At 32.9% G+C, this 18,759-nt stretch overlaps 1 protein-coding gene across 11 annotated transcripts in view; it reads right to left on the bottom strand.

Annotated features, from left to right (window-relative positions):
* Window positions 1–18,759, bottom strand: part of NBEAL1 (neurobeachin like 1) — a 236,515-nt gene that overhangs the window by 177,826 nt on the left and 39,930 nt on the right. For 9 of the 11 annotated variants that reach the window (XR_008914111.1, XM_056807892.1, XM_056807889.1 and 6 more), the window contains exons 3-6: window positions 7,466–7,557; window positions 5,224–5,385; window positions 1,622–1,703; window positions 940–1,067 (exon numbers count right to left, since the gene is read on the bottom strand). Coding sequence is in view for 10 of the 11 variants with exons in the window: in XM_056807892.1 (XP_056663870.1) it covers window positions 940–1,067; window positions 1,622–1,703; window positions 5,224–5,385; window positions 7,466–7,557 (464 nt within the window). In the remaining variant the exon portion in view is untranslated. Of the gene's footprint in view, window positions 1–939; window positions 1,068–1,621; window positions 1,704–5,223; window positions 5,386–7,465; window positions 7,558–17,539; window positions 17,640–18,759 lie in introns of all 11 variants that reach the window. The other 2 variants (XM_056807895.1, XM_056807894.1) reach the window with 2 other exon arrangements.

Consider the following 18,759-nt stretch of genomic DNA (forward strand, 5'->3'; position numbering starts at 1 on the left):
AGACTTGTTTATTTCTTAATCAGATTTTGAAGGTGCACGAGCAGTGAAAGGATAGAGACATTTCTTTACTTTGTTCCATTGTCCATACTAGTAACTTAAGATTTTAGTAGTCTGCCAAAAGGACAAGGAGAATTATTCCAGTTTAACTTTTGGAAATAATATACAAATATAAGTCTTTTAAATTGTATTACTTCTGCCAAAGTCAAACTTAGGTACCATTCAGACTTGTTTCAATTTAGTAGCAGTTTTGGTGGTATCTGAAATAATTTTAGTAATTCTTCTCTTTTTCTCCTTTCCTCAGTAGATCTTGGATAAAAGATAATATTAAATTAAAGCTAATAATATAAAAAGAACTTCCTTCTCATTTCTCCTTCAGTGAGATTTTCGGGTAACTGAGAGAAATTCAAAAGATGTTTGAACTATTCCAATATCAGTCAATAATTTATAACATATATTCTTTTTTTTTAAACCCTTACCTTCCATCTTAGAATCAATACTGGGTATTGGTTCTAAGGCAGAAGAGTGGTAAGGGCTAGGCAAGGGGGGATTAAGTGACTTGCCCAGGGTCACACAGCTGGGAAGTGTCTGAGGCCAGATTTGATCCTAGGACCTCTCATCTCTAGGCCTGGCTCTCAATCCACTGAGCCACCCAGCTGCCTCCAGGAAGGTAAAGTTTTAAAAAATAAATAAATAAAATTTAAAAATAAGACTCTAAATTAGAGGTAGGTGAAGATTTAAGTCTTTATAAATTTAATTACCTTAAGATGGCTCTTATCAACCATTTATTGTTTCCAACATACACTATGATCCAAAATTTTAGTCTGTGGAACTTATATCTCTAGATTTCCAACTATTTCCCTAGAGAATAGAAGGTATTACTACCATATTCTCAAGTAAAGTAAAATCACACATTATAATTTAAGACATTATGTGACATACCCCGCAATTCTATGTCTCCAATTTCGATATGGATCATACAAACTCTCACAAAATGCCAGTGCATGTCTTACAAATTCTTCAATAGAAGACTGATCCGCCACATCTTTCTCTTTTGTTTTGCTTTTTAGCTAAGAAAATATGATTAAATGTCAAAACTTCAATATTTACAGTCATATGAGCTTAACTACAGAACATTCATAAAATGTTCATTTATTAATTCAAATAAGCCTAATTTTCCAACATAAACACAATTTATTTCTAGCAAAATAAATTAGGTTCATTTGCATTAATATTTATGCAGATTGAATAGTCTCCTAAAAACTAAAAATTTTCTATAAATAGCATTTAAAATAGTCAAAAATCTCCTTAATAAGTAACTCCCCTATTAGGATACATAATAAATAAATAATCAGGCAAGAATTCTCTGACATGTTTTAATATACCAATTTTTCAAAAAGCATTGCTTATTTTTATCAAAATTGGTTCATTATTTCTAAGAAATCTCATTAAGTTTGTTTTAAATAGTACACATATAAAAATAGTAGAGCTGCTTATATTCATAATTCTCTTCAAAATTACTAAGTCTCTAAAAACATCTTACTCTAGATACTATATATTACAAAAGCAAATACAATCTATTTTCTCCCATTTCATTTTTAAGGGAATGTTAGTTCACACCTACTTGTTGAATATAGAGTGTTGTCATGGTGATAACATGATTAATGTAGGAACAAGTCCCAATTTCTTCCACATTAGACAGGTTTCTGTAAAAATATAAGAATTATTAAAATGTATATGGAAATATAAGAATAAAATGCAAAAGTAGTATTTAAGAATTAGACAAAAAAGCTGCTGGGCAGCTCAATTTTTTCTTAATTTAAGCAATGTAAAAAATTAAACATGAGATCAACCAAGAAGCTTAAAAATGAGTTTCTGTATAAAAAGAAACAGACCTCAAAGAGTATTTGAATCTTATAACTATAACCACAGTAAAACTTATATTCCAGATGCTAAAGAGAGGCAGCATTACACAATGAAAAAAGAAGAGGCTTCGGAGCCAAGAGACTAGAGTTTCATCTTGACTTTGCTCTCAACAAGCTGGGTAACCATTACTAATTCAGTTTACCTTTCTTCACATCAGTTTCTTCATGTTTTTTAAATAAGGGGATAAAGTTATTCACAAACAAAATAAATTTGAAATGATATTGAAAAATCACTAAAATGATGATATGACTCAACCCCTCAATCTTAATACCAGGCATATACTCCAAAGAGATGACTTTTTTTTTTTAAAAGAACATGTGTACATAAAAATATTTATAGCAAAACCCCAAAAAAACAAAGTTCAATAAGGAATGACTGAACAAAACATAATATATGAATGTAGTAGAATATTATTGTATCCAAAAGAAACAACAAATTCAGGCAAATGGGAAAATTCTGAAATGATGCAGAGGGAAGGGGGCAAAAACAAGAAAAAAATATCTACGGTGATTACAATAATATGTGTTAAAACATTAAAAGTCGGCTGAACTCAGACTAAATGCAAAGATAGAATCTGGTCCCTGAGAACAGATGATGAAACATAACTCATTCACTTTGATAGATGAAATATGGAAGTGGAATTGTCAGAAATATTTGCTCTGTTCAACTACCTTTTTTTTTAGTAGATCAGGAAATGAGTATGGTGTAAAAATGTAAAGTTATTAAAAGAACTTTTTTTAAAAAACCAAAGCATTTAACTAGAACATACTGAATGTTAATATCTGTTCTAATAGTTCATTATTCTGTCATTCAATTTTCCTGTACTACTTAAGAAAACAGGTTTTAAGTTTCCAGAGAGGAGGTACCACTATTCTATTTTATATATTCTTTTTTTATAGCACTGTACCTTATTATAACTATCCAAGTACAATTTTTAAAATTTGTCTGCAAGACTAATTCAGAAACAATCCATAATAGAATTAGAATCTATTATCTCAAAACATATGAGAGAAGTTTTAAATTAAACATTACGAAAAACAATTCTCTCCATTGCTAGGATTTCTACTTTACCATATATTTGGCATTTACTAACTTTTAGTTTTTTAGTTACATATCCTATCTCAATTAATTAATTCACTCATTCATTTATTCTATATGCTTAAATTAAACACTGACCAGGTACCAATGAAAAACAATTCTCTCTCCATTGCTAGGATTTCTACTTGCCATATATTTGGCATTTACTAACTTTTAGATTTTTAGTTACATATCCTATCTCATTTTTTATTTATTATTTCACTTTTTTTAATTAATTCACTCATTCATTTATTCTATATGCTTAAATACTGACCAGTTACCAAAGGCTACTAGGTACTAGGGATACAGAGGTACTAAAAAAAAAACAAAAAAACAGTAAGCAACATATATACATAGAAATATATACAAAATGTATTCTAAGAAAACACAATATGATTAGAGAGAATACTGGCAACTGGGAGAGAGGAAGAAATCAAAAAAGGAGGTGGCACTTGAGGTGATTTGGCAGCAGTGAGGAAAGGAAGGCACTCCAAGCATGGATGGGAGAGGGCTTCTAAAATGGCAGGAAGGTAAAACATGTAATGTCACCCAAAAGGAAAAAGAAATTAATTTGGTCAGAAGGTAGACTATGTTATTATATAACTAGAAAGGTAGGCTAGACTCAAACTAAGCACTTTAAATACTTGAGAATAAAAAAACAACAGTGTTTTAACCTTGAAAAAAAAAACAGGGAACCACAAGAGGAAGGCAGTGACATAGTAGGACCTATATTTTAAAAACATAAGTTTGACAGACAAGTGGAAAATATATTAAATAGGGGAGAAACTCAAGGCAAAGGGTTCAACAAGGAGCTTAGGAGTCAAAGGAAAGAAAGTCTGAACAAGGATGGGAGCCCAATTTGTAAAGTCTTTGAAGGGAAAGTCTACTATATCTTCTATCACTTTATATCAACTAAAGAAGATATATGAAAGGATGTTCCAAATCATAAGAAAAATACAAATAAAAACACACAATCCTAAGATTGTTAGCAAACTGGCAAAGATAACAAAAGATGGAGCATTAATGGATTGTCACTGAAGCAAGGAATTGGTCCAATCATTCTGGAAAGCAGCTTAGAATTATTCAAAAGTGATTAAATGGTCCAGATTCTTTGATTCCACTACTAGGAAATCAATAACAAAGATGAGAGTTCTATATAAAACAAAAATATTTATGAAAGCCCTCTTTGAGCAGCAAATAATTAGAAACAAAACAGAAGACCACTAATTGGAGAAAAGTGAAACAAACTGTAGTACATGACTCTCAGAAATGCACTGAGCTCTCAAATTAAAGTGTAAAAACAGTTAACTACCTCACTCAAAATCTCACAAGTGGTAAATAACAACTGAATTCAACCCCAAGTCTTCTGACTCCAAATTCAGCACCTTTCCCACTGGAACCTGCCACTGCCCCCCCCCCCCACCTTGGCAAAATTCCTCAGAAAATGCAAGGTTGAGAGTGGCACAAAATGGTCTAGATGTCTAACTCAACCAGAAATTGATTACCATCAGCTACTCTTGGTCTCAGAACACTACAAGTTAATGGGTTTTTTCTGTTGTATTTATATTCTTATTTATTTTATTAAACATTTCCCAACAACATTTTAATCTAGTTCCAGTTTTGGCTGAGTTTCAAATGGCTAGCCTCAATAATATAGAGATCATCAATTCCTTATTCTTATCAATCTCTTATTCTGTACAAAATTCCTAATATTACAGAGCTTAGGATTGCACTAGTGGAATTGGCAGTCACATTATACTATTAACTCATACTAAGTATCCAAGTAATCAATCACTAGAAAATTTTTGAAAAATAACATTAGTAGATTATAAAACTATGCAAAAGTACTACTACTTAGCTTTTTATTTTTTTTTAAAGAATCAAATCAACTGAAAATATACAATGAGTGAACTGCTATTTAGATAGTAATCATTACAAAAAGTATATCTAGGTGGCACAGTGGTAGCACCAGGCCTAAAGTCAGGAAGACATGAGTTCAAAATCAGCCTCAGACACTTGCTAGCTGGGTGCCTCTGAGCAAATCACTTAACCTTGTTTGCTTCAGTTTCCTCATCTATAAAATAAGCCAGAGAAGGAAATGGCAAACCATTCCAGTATCTTTGCTAAGAAAACCCCAAATGTGGACCCAACTGAAAAATGACTGAACAACAACAAATCTAACAATAGCAGATGACTGACTCATGACTAAAAAATGTCAGATACCTGCAAAGAATTATGAAGAACTTGACCAGGAGAATTGACAAAGCCTGTTGTTGGTCCTCTAATCCATCTGCCATTTTTTGCACACATTGTAGTAGCTGGCTTCTTAGAACCTGTAGAATATTGTCAGGAAGAAGAGATATTCCAGGAGGCACATCATCCACTCTATAATACAAGGTGGGGGGGGAGGGAAAGGTCTATTAGGATTCATGTACAATCCTTGAGGTTTCAGGTTAGATTCTAGAAAAACTTTTTGATTCTTCCTAGACATTATATCTTCATAAATGGGAGCCACCAAAACGTCATCCATCCTACATTAGAATAGCATGAAGACAAAGATTACACTTACTTTCCAAAAAAAGATTACCAAAAAAAGGAAACCTCACTGAATATGTTAATTCATGCTGATTAAGATTTTCTAATCTTCAGACTGCTCCATTTTCCCTGTTTCAGTTTTCAATGAGTTTTAGCTCAGCTGCCCATTTAGAGTAAAGATATTAAAGCCCTCACTACCATCTTTCTACTATTCCTCCTACAAATCTGGAAAAGTCCCCCAAGTACTTCTTAGTTTTAGACCTTTATATCTGCTTTCAGTCATATCTGAGAACAGATTTGAACCCAGGTCCTCTGGACTCCAGGCTAGTGCTCTATCCATTGAACCCTACTGCCCCACCTTGAAATCTTAAAATTCTCCTCTCTCACTGTAATTTCCTATGCTTTCCTATTTACTCCTATTCAACTTACTCTTTATCTTCTTTGTAATATACAAAGATCCAATGCTCATAATTCTTCTATCAGCCTTCTCCAGAAATCTACTCGTGCTCTAAATGACACAATAGAATCTCTCACTCCCTGGATCCCACAAAGTGCTCCCTTTATCCCTTTCTTTAGAAAGCCCCTCCACATTTTTTCCTGCAGACTAATTTGCTGTTGTGTTGAAAAATGTCAATTAGTTCTATTCCAATTTATCCACATCTGGGCTGCCTTAGCTATTCCTCAGCATCCATTTTAGACATGTCCTGTCATTCTCAATTTTACTCCCACAATAGGTGTAACAAATCTTTCTGCTCACCTGTCAAAGTGTCAACCCCTAACCTCTCCCTTTATGACACTACCTCCAATTTCACATATACTATAGAGATAAACAACTTAAGTTCCCTCAACTTCTTTGAACCTCAAAAATCCCCAGGTCCTTTAAGTCTCATCTCCTAGCCTTTTGCCTCAGAACAAAACTAGTCTGCTTCTTACTAGAATTTATTTTTCTATTTATGCCCTTATTCCCATTACTTTCTGTCCCCTCTAAGATTCTATCTCATCAATCTTCCCCTCTTTCTTTCTTTCCTCTTCTGCCTCTATCTTTCTACTTGCTCCTCCACAGTTCTACCCTTAATGATCCTACCACTTATTACCTAAATTACTACTAGATTGTTCCACATACAAAACAGATGATTTTTAAAATGTGCTCAGATTTCCCTAAAGCAAAAAGAAACAAAACCCTCCAGTGGTCCAGCCTTCCCCTAAAGCTATTTTCCAGCACTTCCTTTTCTTCTTTTCATTGCTTCTTTTCTAGGAAGCATAGTCTACATTCAGTTGTGATCCCATCACTCTAATGAAATTGTTTTCACCAAAATTACTAACAATATCTCAACTGCTAATATAAAACCTTTTCTCAGCCCTCATCCTTCTTTAAAAGCTCAACTTACAATTAAAAATATGAAAAAAGACAAACCCCAGCCAAAATAAAATCTAAAAGCATATATAATTTCTCAAGTGGTATTTTCCTATATTACCAAAAGTAGTCATTAACAATATCTCAAATATTTTATCCCTATTAAAGCATGAGTTATTCCTTTATTTGTAGCATTTTTCAATTTGCAAATAATCTTCATTTTACCCAAAAGGCATATTTGCAATAATCATTTTAGAATTTTGTAACATTTTCAACTTCAAATTCTAAGTATGCTCACTCCTCTGCTCCTTGAAATAAAATGTCAGTTTCTACCATTTCTTTAGATTCCCTAACTCCTGTTCAGTTTATAGAATTTTGCCACAACTTGTGGTTGTAGTGTTTACAATGTTTAATTTAACAAAACTATATAATATTTGCTTTTTAAAGTTTATCAACTATTGACATAGTTTATCAGGCAAAGTTGAAAACCAAGGGAATTCTTTTTAAACACAGGATTCTGATGCCCAATTAGATTCTTCCTTGACACCTCATGAAGACAAGTATATTTCTACATACCTAGTAGGCAGCTTCTCAAAGTCCACATCTAAGAACTGCTCGTAGCTAGAAACAAAATTTTCCAACCACAGTTTCAGATAGTCTGGATCTTTCTGGGAAAAAAAAAAAGGAAATTATCATTATTAAGGATGCTTCATTAAAAACTAACATCAGTTAAACTCTTTATTTTATAATCTTAAAGCTAAAAAAGGATATTAGAGATTATCTAATACATCTCCTTCATTTTACAGGTGAGCTAACTGATATTCTAAGTATGTTCCAAATTTGAAAAGTAGACTGTACAATACAGTATTAATATTTAGGTGGATATGTGATTTCTGAACTTTGATTTTATTTTACAATTATCATGTATGTTCTATCCCTCATACATTCTGCCCAGCCAAGTGAATGAGAGAAGAGAGAAGAAAGGAGGGACTAGGGCGGCATTGGGGAGGTAATGGCACCCATGCAGAGCCAGGACTCAGGGAGCTGCTCTATTACCCCTCTTCCTAGCATCCAAGGACATTTTTGTGAATTCCCTGCCCCCTGTCCAATGGCCCAAAGCAAGAACACTTTCTCCCTCCCTCTACTATTTGGGGTATTTGAGGAGAAGGGTTCAGGGGGCTCACAGGCAGCATGAATTGGCTGTCTGGGCCTGAGAAGTTGAAAACATACCACAACACTAGACTAGAAGAATCCTTGAAATGTGCAAAATCAAGCAAAACTAATTCCTACAATGGCTATGTCTTAAAATATATGAATCCTTCTGCATCTTGAGTATCATCTCTCTGTCAAGCTTGTAGCAAGTTTCATCATTGGCTACTGTGTTTAAAAAGCTATTTTTCTTTACAATTTTGTTGTTAGTGTTTAAATTATACTCCTGTTTCTACTCACATGACCCATGACAAGTCTTGTCAGATTTCTCTGAAACCTTCCCTTTGAAAGTTTTTTATGGCATAACAGTATGCCATTGCATTCATATATTGGAATTTGTTCAGTCATTGCCCAATTAATAAGCACTACATACTTTCCAATTCTTTGACTACTATAAACATTTTTGTGCATGTTATTTTGTTATTTTTACATATAATTTTCAATGATGTATAATTATAATCTAAAGTGATATTATCCCTTTCCAAATAGCAATGGAATAATTAAGGAAAAAATTTTTACAACTACAAGTGACAATGCCATTTTAATCTTATGCAGGAGTTATTAAATCCATGCTTGTGTAAAACAACTCTAAAGTTAATTGTTTTAAATTATAGATGAAAGAACAATGAATTATGAAAGCAACTTAAAAAATAAGAAAAAGAACAAATTTTAAATCCCCAACTAAACACCAAATTAGAAATTCTAAAAAACTAAAGGCAAGATCAATAAAATTGAATCTAACATCACCATTGAATTAATAAATAAATCCAGGAGTTGATTTTATGAAAAAAATAAACAAAATAGAGAAACCATTGGTTAATATGAATTTTAAAAAGAGAAAAGAAAACAAATCACTAGCATTCAAGATGAAAAGGGTAACTATACCAACAATGAAGATGAAATTAAAGCAATTATTAGGACCTATTTTGCTCAATTATCTGTAAACAAATTAACAAAGTAAGTGAAATGGAAGAATGTCTACAAAAAAGTAAACTGCCTAGACCAGTGATGGCAAAACTTTTAGAGATCATGTGCATAAACTATACCCTCAAGCTGCCCAGAAAGGGGATAGAGGAAGTGCTCCCATTGGGTTACTGGGCAGGAGGAAATTTGTTCTCAGGCACAAGGAAAAGAGCAGTCCCCTCTGGCATGCATACAACGCTTTCACCAACATGGGCATAGACTATCAAAGGAAAAAACAAAATATCTAAATAAACCTACTTGGGGGGAGAGGGAGTGGAACAGGCCATAAGTTAGCTTCCTAAAAAAAAATTTAGGAACAGATGGATTTGACAAGTAACTTCTATCAAACATTCAAAGATCAACTAATTCTAACTAATAAAAAAATTATTTGAAATAACAGATAGAGAAAGAGCTTTACCAAACTCCAAACTCCTTGTACAAAACAAATACGGTGCTGATACCTTTCAACCAGTAAAAGCAAAAACAGAGAAAAATAAATTAATAAATATGGGTGTAAAAATCCTAAAGAAAACACTAGCTAGGGACTACAACAATATATAACAAAAATTATACACTGCAACCAAACAAGATTTATACCAGGAATGTAGAGATGGTTTAATATTAGGAAAACTAGCAAAATAATTGATTATATCAAGAACAAAAGTAATTAAAAACCATATGATTATATCTAGAGGCAGAAAAAGGCTTTGACAAAAAATAACACTCATTCCTATTAAAAACACTTGAAAGCACAGGTATAAATAGATTCTTTTCTTTAAATGAGCAAAGCATCTACCTAGAACCAGAAACAAGTATTATTTTTAATGGAGAGAAGCTAGAAGCCTTCCCAGTAAGATCAGGAGGGAAACAAAAAATGCCCATTATCACCAATAATATTTAACATAGTATTAGAAATGCAAACAATAGTAAGAAAAAGAAACTGAAGGAATCAAAATGGACAAAGAGGTAAAAAAAAACTATCTCTACAGATAATATAATGGTAATATATGTGGAAAATCCAAGAAATTCAACTAAAAAGTTACTTGAAACTATTAAGAATTTTAACAAAGTAGTAGAATATAAAATAAACCCACATAAATCATCAGCATTTTTATATATTATCAACAAAGTTCTGCAAGAAAAGATAAAAAATTTAAAATAACACGAATAGAATAAAATACTTTATTATATATATAAGCCAAACATATAAGCCAAAACAAATCCAGAAACTGTATGAACATTATTATAAAACACTTTTTTACACAAATAAAGTCAGATCTAAATAACTGAAGAAATAGTTATTATTCATGGATGGGCAGAGCCAATATAATTAAAATAACAATCCTACTAATCTAATTATTCAATGCCATCCCAACTAAATTACAAAAAAATTAATCTATTGAGCTATGAGAGGCCCAACCAATACTTAAAAATAATATTGAATTTGGGTCAGTGTCAAAGGCTCTTTTATTTCATTCTCAGAAAAGAAAGTCAAGTGTGTCAGCCAAGAAATGCAAAGGATGGGAGCTAGCAGGCTTCTTTTTTATCCTAAGTCCCAAATGCAACATGGTCTCTCTCCTCCATTATTTGTGGAGTTACTAGAGAGTTATAATCTTATCCCAATTCAAAACCCGGCCATTTACAAAACTTATTATCCTAATTATTCAAGTGGGTTTTAACAATCAAAATAAGGATGACTTCAATCCCATCTATCTGCATATCCTATAGCCTTTGAACCAAGCAAAACAAGTATTATTTCAATCCTATCTGAAATGGGGATTAGGTTGGGAACATAAAACTTAACTCAATTTTTTTACATCATTATATGGGCTTATGAAAGAAGTCTACCATCTTGTCAGCACATGTTCTTCAAAAGCCAAAAAAAAAAAAACAACAAAATTCATTTAGAAAAAAAAAAGACCAAGAATATCAAAAGAATTGATGAAAAAAAAATGTAAAAGAAGAAGGTCTAACAGTACCAGATTTCAAATTGTATTATAAAGCAGTAATTATCAAAACTATCTAGTATCAGATAAAAAATAGAAAGGTAAGGGGGGGTAGCTGAGTGGCTCAGTGGATTGAGAGCCAGGCCTACAGACAGAAGGTCCTAGGTTCAAGTCTGACCTTAGATACTTCCTAACTGTGTGACCCTGGGCAAGTCACTAACCCCCATTGCCTAGCCCTTACTTCTCTTCTCCCTTGGAACCAATACACAGTACTGATCCTAAGACAGAAGGTAAGGGGTTTTTTTGGGAGGGGGCGGAGAAATAGGAAGCTAAGATCAGTGGGGCAGGACAGACATACAACAAATAGTAGTAAAATATTATAGTAACCTTGTATTTGACAAAAGCAAAACCTCAAGTTTTGGGGATAAGAAATCACTATTTGGTAAAAATTGCTGAGAAAACTGGAAAGTAGTTTGACAGAAATGAGGTATAGACCCAATATCTTACACCATTCACTAAAATAAGGTCAAAATGAATACATGATCTAGCATAAAAGGAGATAACATAAGTAAATTAGAAGAACAGGTGAACATATTACCTATCAGATTTATAGATAGAAGAGGAATTTATGAGTCAACAAGAGATGGAAATGTAAATTTATAAATTGTAATTTAAAATGGATGATTTTGAGTACTTAAATTGAAATGGTTTTGTACAAATAAAACAAATGTTGCCAAGATTAGAAAGAAAGTAGAAATCTAGAGGGGGATATTTTATAGATAGCATCTCAGTCAGAGGTCTTAAAATGGAGTAAACTCCATTGGCTACCATGAGGTAGCCAATAGTAGTTAAAGAAATTTTCCTCCTGGACATTAAAAATGTACTTTCACATAGGAAAATTGGTAACTTCAAGGCTAATGAGGAGAGGATACACCAGGAATAGAAAGAGCTATGACAAGAAATGTCCCATAGCTCAACGTTAAGGACACATCTGGCCAGATAAGGCTCATTTCTCCTTGCTTCTCAAATGTTAAGGGTGCGTGTGGCTAGATAAGACTTTTTTCAGTAACTTTAAGGCTATATCCTTCATTTAGTGATGTTATATAAAGGCAAATATATCATTCACTTGTCAACTATGCTAATTAAGCTGACTGCATTTTTCATGTATGTAACCTATATGTATGTAAACTATATAAACTGCCTATAAACTTAGCCTGATGCAGCCTTCCACTAAGGGGGACTGTCACAGCCAATAGACTCATTTATTGATCACTAGATTAATAAATAAATATTGGTTCCAATTAATTGATTCTCTGGGTATCCAAACTCATTTCATGAAGCACCCCAACTTCAGTCTCATATCTAAAATATATAGAGAACTCTGTCAAATTTATAAAAATAAGAGCCATTCCCCCAGTTGATAAATGTAAAAAAAAGATAAGAACAGACAACTTTCAGATGAAGAAATCAAAGCCATATTTGGGTATATGGGAAAATGCTCTAAATCACTACTGGCTAGAGAAATGCAAACCAAAATAATTCTAAGATAACATCTCATACTGATAAGACTTGCTAAAATGATAAAAATATATGACTATCTATATATGTTTTTATATATATAAATCTATGACTATGACAACTATTGGAGGGAATGTAGAAAAAAGGAGGCCACTAATACACTGTTAATGGCACTCTGAACTAATCCAGCCATTTTTGAAGAGCAATTTGGAATTACACCCACGGAATTATAAAACTCTGTATATACCCTTTGGTTCTATTTTCCAGAGATATTAGGAAAAAAAGGAAAAGAACCTATATGTTCCAAAATATTTATAGCAGCTCTCTTTGTGGTGGCAAAGAAATGGAAATGGTATGGATGCCCACCAACTGAGGAATGACTAAACAAATTGTGATATGTCATTGTAATGGAAAACTACTATGCCATAATAAACAATGAGGAGGCTATTTTTTTTAAAACTTGGAAAGAACTACATGGAATAATGAATAACAAAATGAGTAGAACCAAGAGAACATTATATACAGCTTCAGGTTTAATACTTGAAGAATAAGTTGTGAATGTCATTTCCAGAGAATGAACTGAAAAATGGAAACATGAAAAACATTATATATATATATATATGTATATATATATATAGCTGTCTCCCAGATGATGCCTTCTATGATGATGGGAGGGGAGAAAGGAGCTGATTCACTTGTAAATAAATTCTATTCATAAAGAAAAATTATAGATGAGTTATAGTCTGTGATAGAGGAGAAAATTCCTATACAGACCAATAACAAATTATATAATGACATAAAATAACTATAACCAGTTGAATTGCAGGGTGACAAGCATTCATACACCCAATCAATTGTTATTCTGTCATCTAACTAAAGTAATATTCTGGTATCCACTGATTACATTTTGGTTTCTTTTAGAGATAGGAGCTGATAGTTCTTGAACTCTGTTGCCTGAATAACTTGAAAATAAATCACTAATTAAGAAGGACCAACATACCCTTTCTCTACAAGTTTGCTAAAAGTCTAGCACCAATATAATATAAAGTTCTAGACCATATTGAAAATCCACAGTGCCTAAACACATACACACTCTGAATCCAAATTTTATAAATATGTGTATGTATATATATACATATCTATATATGTATGTATAAATCATCACAGCTCAATTCTTTGATCAATTTACTTACGTGGCAAATTAATATCATTAAAAAGTAAGTCTAATTTCAATTCCCAAAAGTTACAGGATTCTCATAAAGTTGTTTTATCATATAGTCATGATGAAAGTATGGAAGGAGAAGGAAAAGGGAATGGAAAAAGAAGTATTCATGTTGGTTTATTCAGTATATTTATAATTTAAGTAGTCAAAAATCCATCCAAATACAAAATTCAGATACACCAATAATTCAGCTTTATGATTCTTATCATTTAAGCCAAAAAGTATATAATATTAAATGAGAGTGTGTTGTAGGATCTCATAAATGTCTAATAACCTTGAAAACAGTGCCAACGGCTTCCCATTGACTCTATAATAAGATATAAACTGTCCTGCTTAGTATCTGAAGCCTTTCATAATCTAGCTCCAGACTGATTTCAAAATCTACCTCAGCAACTTACTAGTTATGTGACCTATTCTTTTCTTTTTTAACCCTTAAAAAAAAAAAGTTAAAATACTATGTATTGGTCCCAAGGCAGAAGAAAGGTAAGGGCTAGGCAAAGGGGGTCAAGTGACTTGCCCAGAGTCACACAGCTATGAAGTATCTGAGGCCACATTTGAACCCAGGACCTCCCAACTCTAGTCCTGGCTCTCAATTCACTGAGCCATTCAACTATCCCCTTAAGTGAGCTATTCTTCTCAAATATAAGCTCCTTGAAAGCAAAGAATATTTTATTTGTCTATAAATGCTTGTAGAATTCCTACTCCAAACTCATACATAAAAATATATCAGGACTTGACTTAGCCATTCCAAAAATTACTTTTACCTTAAAAAAAAAAGGAACCTATGAGATAAACTGTAAAAAAATTAAAATTTGAATGCCTTCTCTCATATTTATATATTCCACAATATGGGGCATTTACTAAATAAAATAAGAGCTTCTGGTCATTTAAGCCTCTTTAGAGGCTTTTAAGCTCTATTTCATGCATTATGCCAAAGAAATGTAAATAAATAAATGGCATAAGTAGGTCACTGTGGAATTAGAAAAGGAATGCAGAATCCCCCAATGAATAAAAGGCCAAAGAGTAAGAACAAATAGTTCTCAAAAGAATTTCAAACTATTAACGGCCATGTGAAAAGTTACTCCAAATCACTAATATTAAGAGAAAGACAAATCAAAATAACTCAGATTTCACTTCACAAAGCAAATTGGCAAACATGATAAAAAATGGAAATAGTCAAAGCTGGGTTTACAGCAAGACAGACACACTAACAGATTGTTGGTGTGACTGAATTTTAAGGTCCAACCAATCTGGAAAGGAATTTACATGATGCTTAAAAAGTGGCTCAAATGTCCACACTCTAACCTAGAGATTCCACTGTGAGGCATATGTCTCATAAAAGTCAAAGACAAAAATAAAGGTCCCTTACATGCCAATAAAATCATAGAAGTACTTTTTGTGGCAACAAAACTAGAAATAAAGTAGGTCGTTTTGAGAAATGTTAAACAAACTGAGGTACATAAATATAAGGGGAATAACACGGAATTAAAAGAGAAACAATGAATATTTCAGAGAAACACCAGAACTGATACAAAGGAAAGTAAGCAGAACCAGAAAAATACTTATACATAATGACTACAACAATGTAAAGAGAAAGAACAATAACAAAAAACATCGAAATACTGTCTATGTAATTACAATAAAGTCTGGACTCATTGAAAAATGTACTTTTCTCCATAGCAGAAGTGGGAAGCTTTGGAAGTCAAAATTGTATATGCTAGCTATTAGATGTGGGAAATATGTTGGTTGGTTTTGCTGAGAAGTGTTTTTTCTTCTCTTTTTTTTAAAACTATGGCAGAGAAAACAAGAGATATTCATAATGTAACACAGAACAGACAAAACATTAAAAAAGAGAAAGAAAAAGAAAGTTGTACAGTCAGGTGTTAGGCTGGCAAGGATTCAACAAATTCAATTCAATCAATGCTAAGTGTGAAGATAGCAAATGAAATGACAGTCACCTTCCCTCAACAGAAAGAAAGCACGTAACCAAACATAATGAAAATGATTGAGTCAATATTCATAAGTACCTATAAAATGCTATGAGGCAAGAGAGGAAAAATGATTTGCTTCAACAAACATTTATTAAACACTATTTACTAGCTACTTTGCTAGGTGAGCAGGATATAAAGATAAAATGATAAATACTCCCTACTTTGTCTTACAGTCTAAGAAATGGATACACTATATACTCAAATAAAGACAAAGCAAAGAGAGGAGCTAGACCTGTAATTGCATCAGTATTGAAGGAATTTCCAGATAAGGAAACTTTATCTGCCAAGACAGCTCAAAACCTTTCCTGTGCAATATATTTTTTACAGTTGCCTATAGGTTTGGGAATGACATGCCTGGCATCACAAAGTCAGTATTTGTCAGAGACAGATTTAAACCTGGGCCTTTCGGGCTCCTGATCCAGTTCTCTACCCTCTATAACAAGATGCCTTTCATATATTAAGTAACTAAAAGTTATAAAAATAAGGAGAGCAAGAGAATTAAGCAACCAGAGGGAACAGAAAAGGTTTGATTTTGGAAGTAGCAGGTGAGCTGGTTTTTCAAGGAAGCTAAAGATTCAGAAACAGTAATCTCCAGACTTTTTTTGATTATGCATTCCTATGAGTAAAAATAAAAAGATTTGACGTGTACTCCCTATATATGTGTATATTTATAAATATGAATATATATATCATATATATCAATAAATACAAACATGCATATTTATAAATTATATATGTATTACTGTGTATTATAAAATAAAAATAAAAAGCAAAATTTTAAGGTATTTTATTTTAACAATATATAAAAAGTTTTTACTCTCACTAAAACACTGATAATATTTTTCGTGAGAGCAATGTAATTGAACAGGTTTATTTTTTCATCTTGGTTTATTACTAGAAGGTTTAGCACTAAGTTTGGTTATTTTGATATTTAGTTATTTATTTAGTGTTAACAGCCATCATAACTAAAGAAGATATATCACAAAGATGCATTTATCCAAACAGAAGTTTAATTAGCTATGGTTACTAAATCATGATACTTATTTTTCAATCCCATGTCCCAATTATGCCAGTTATTGTTGAAATTCTTCCAATAAATGACTATCTTCCCTGACATTAGGGAGGGAAGATATGATCACTAGTGGTCAAGCTAGGAGAGCCATTATTCTAGGAAGAAAGAATGGAAGTCAGAAACATGGCAAGATGCCTGGGTAAGTAGGCCCCAATCTCCTATTGATGAATGATTCATCTCAGAATCAATATTGTATATTGTTTCTAAGGCAGAAGAGCGGTAAGAGCTGGGCAATGGGGGTTAAGTGACTTGCCCAGGGTCATACAGCCAGGAAGTATCTGAGGTCAGATTTTAATCCAGGACCTCCAGGAGTCTCTAGGCCTGGCTTGCTAACCACTGAGTCATCCTTATGTTCTCTTGGATGCAGTTTCTGCTACACCCTGAATAAGCTAGCTTCTCTTGATCTTCAGAAGGTGGAGGGGATGGAAACTCAAGTCTTATTTGCTAGGTGTAGAGACACAAAATATACACTGCAGAGAGCAGAGTGTTAGGACTAGGCAAGAGAGGTTTGTTTGCCCATGCTAGCCTAGAGAGAAGAACACACAGCTGACCATCCAGCCCAGCCCACAATCTGGAGGTAGAAGAAGACAGGTGGTAATTGCAAGTATTCTAAACAGCTGTGCTACTTTTTAAAATAACTTTTTAATAACTTTTCCCCACACTCCCATAGATTCTCTTACACACATCCCACTCTGCTCTGTTCTAGAACAAAGTAAAATAATAACTAACATTTATTTAACAAAGACATTCCATACATGGGGGAGCCATTTGTGCAAAAGCGTGGAGGTGGGAATTAGATCCTAGCATATTCAGGAACCAGCAAGAAGACCTGTGAATAGAACAGAATGAATGTGAGAAGAATAATACGAAATAAGAATTTTAAAAGTAAGTGGGAATAGTGTGAAGGGGGTTATGGATATACAAAAATGGAAGTAAAACATAGTAATTAACATTTGGTGAAGAGGCTACAGTATACAAATTTAATTAGTCTGGTTCTAAGGCAAAACAGAAGTGAAGCGACACCAGGACCTTTCTCGGAGCTTTTATAGATTGTTAGGATTTGCTAGAGCATTAGCTCCATTGGCACAGCCTTTGAAAACACACATTCACTTTCAGGGGGAAATCTACAACATTTAATGCAGAAAGAGATATGAATACAGCTGGAAAAAATCCAGATGCATAAAGCAATATCTGAATACATATAAGAAACTCCCAAAAGAATCAAAGAAAAGTCTCAAAAAAACTCAAAAAAATTTTTTTAATTTAAAACAACATTCAATATATAAAAACTTCATTGAAGGAACAAAAAGCAGAGAATGTAATTGAAATGGGGTGGAAAGAGAGCTTGGAAAATAACTAGAAAACTATTTGAACACTATTTAGGAAAATTATATTTCGAACACAGAACTAGGAAGATGAATCTTAAATTAGTGGTATCATGGAATACATAAAAAAGAATCTGGGGAAGCTACATCACTGAAAGACTACAGGAAAAAGGTACTGGACAGCAATAGAGAGGAAAAAGGGCAGCCAGCAAAATGTCAAACCTACCTATGAAGTTGCTGAACGAGAAGAGAAGCACAATGAAAAGCTACATCACAAGAACCAGTGCCTGAAACTTAAAGAGGACTTGAAAGTCAACATACCAGAAATCCAAGATGAACATGTGTCACAAGAAGCAGTAGAAGAAATAAAAGTGAAAAATCTCCCAAGAAATCTATAGTATTAGCAGCCAGTGAAGAATCACTGTGTACCTCCCTAATTCTGAATTGAAAAAGAAAAAGAGGAAAATAACAACTGATGAAGAACCTGAAAACAAAAAAAAGCAAAAACCAAAGATGGTTGCAAAAGATCCCAAAGTACAAGAAAACGTTGTAGAGGATCAGGAAGAGGATGTTGAAATGCCCAGTCTTCCTCATAGACTAACAGGATCCTCTGATGACACTTCA

This window comes from Monodelphis domestica, chromosome 8 (assembly GCF_027887165.1).
Source record: "Monodelphis domestica isolate mMonDom1 chromosome 8, mMonDom1.pri, whole genome shotgun sequence".
NCBI classification, from domain to species: Eukaryota; Metazoa; Chordata; class Mammalia; order Didelphimorphia; family Didelphidae; genus Monodelphis; species Monodelphis domestica.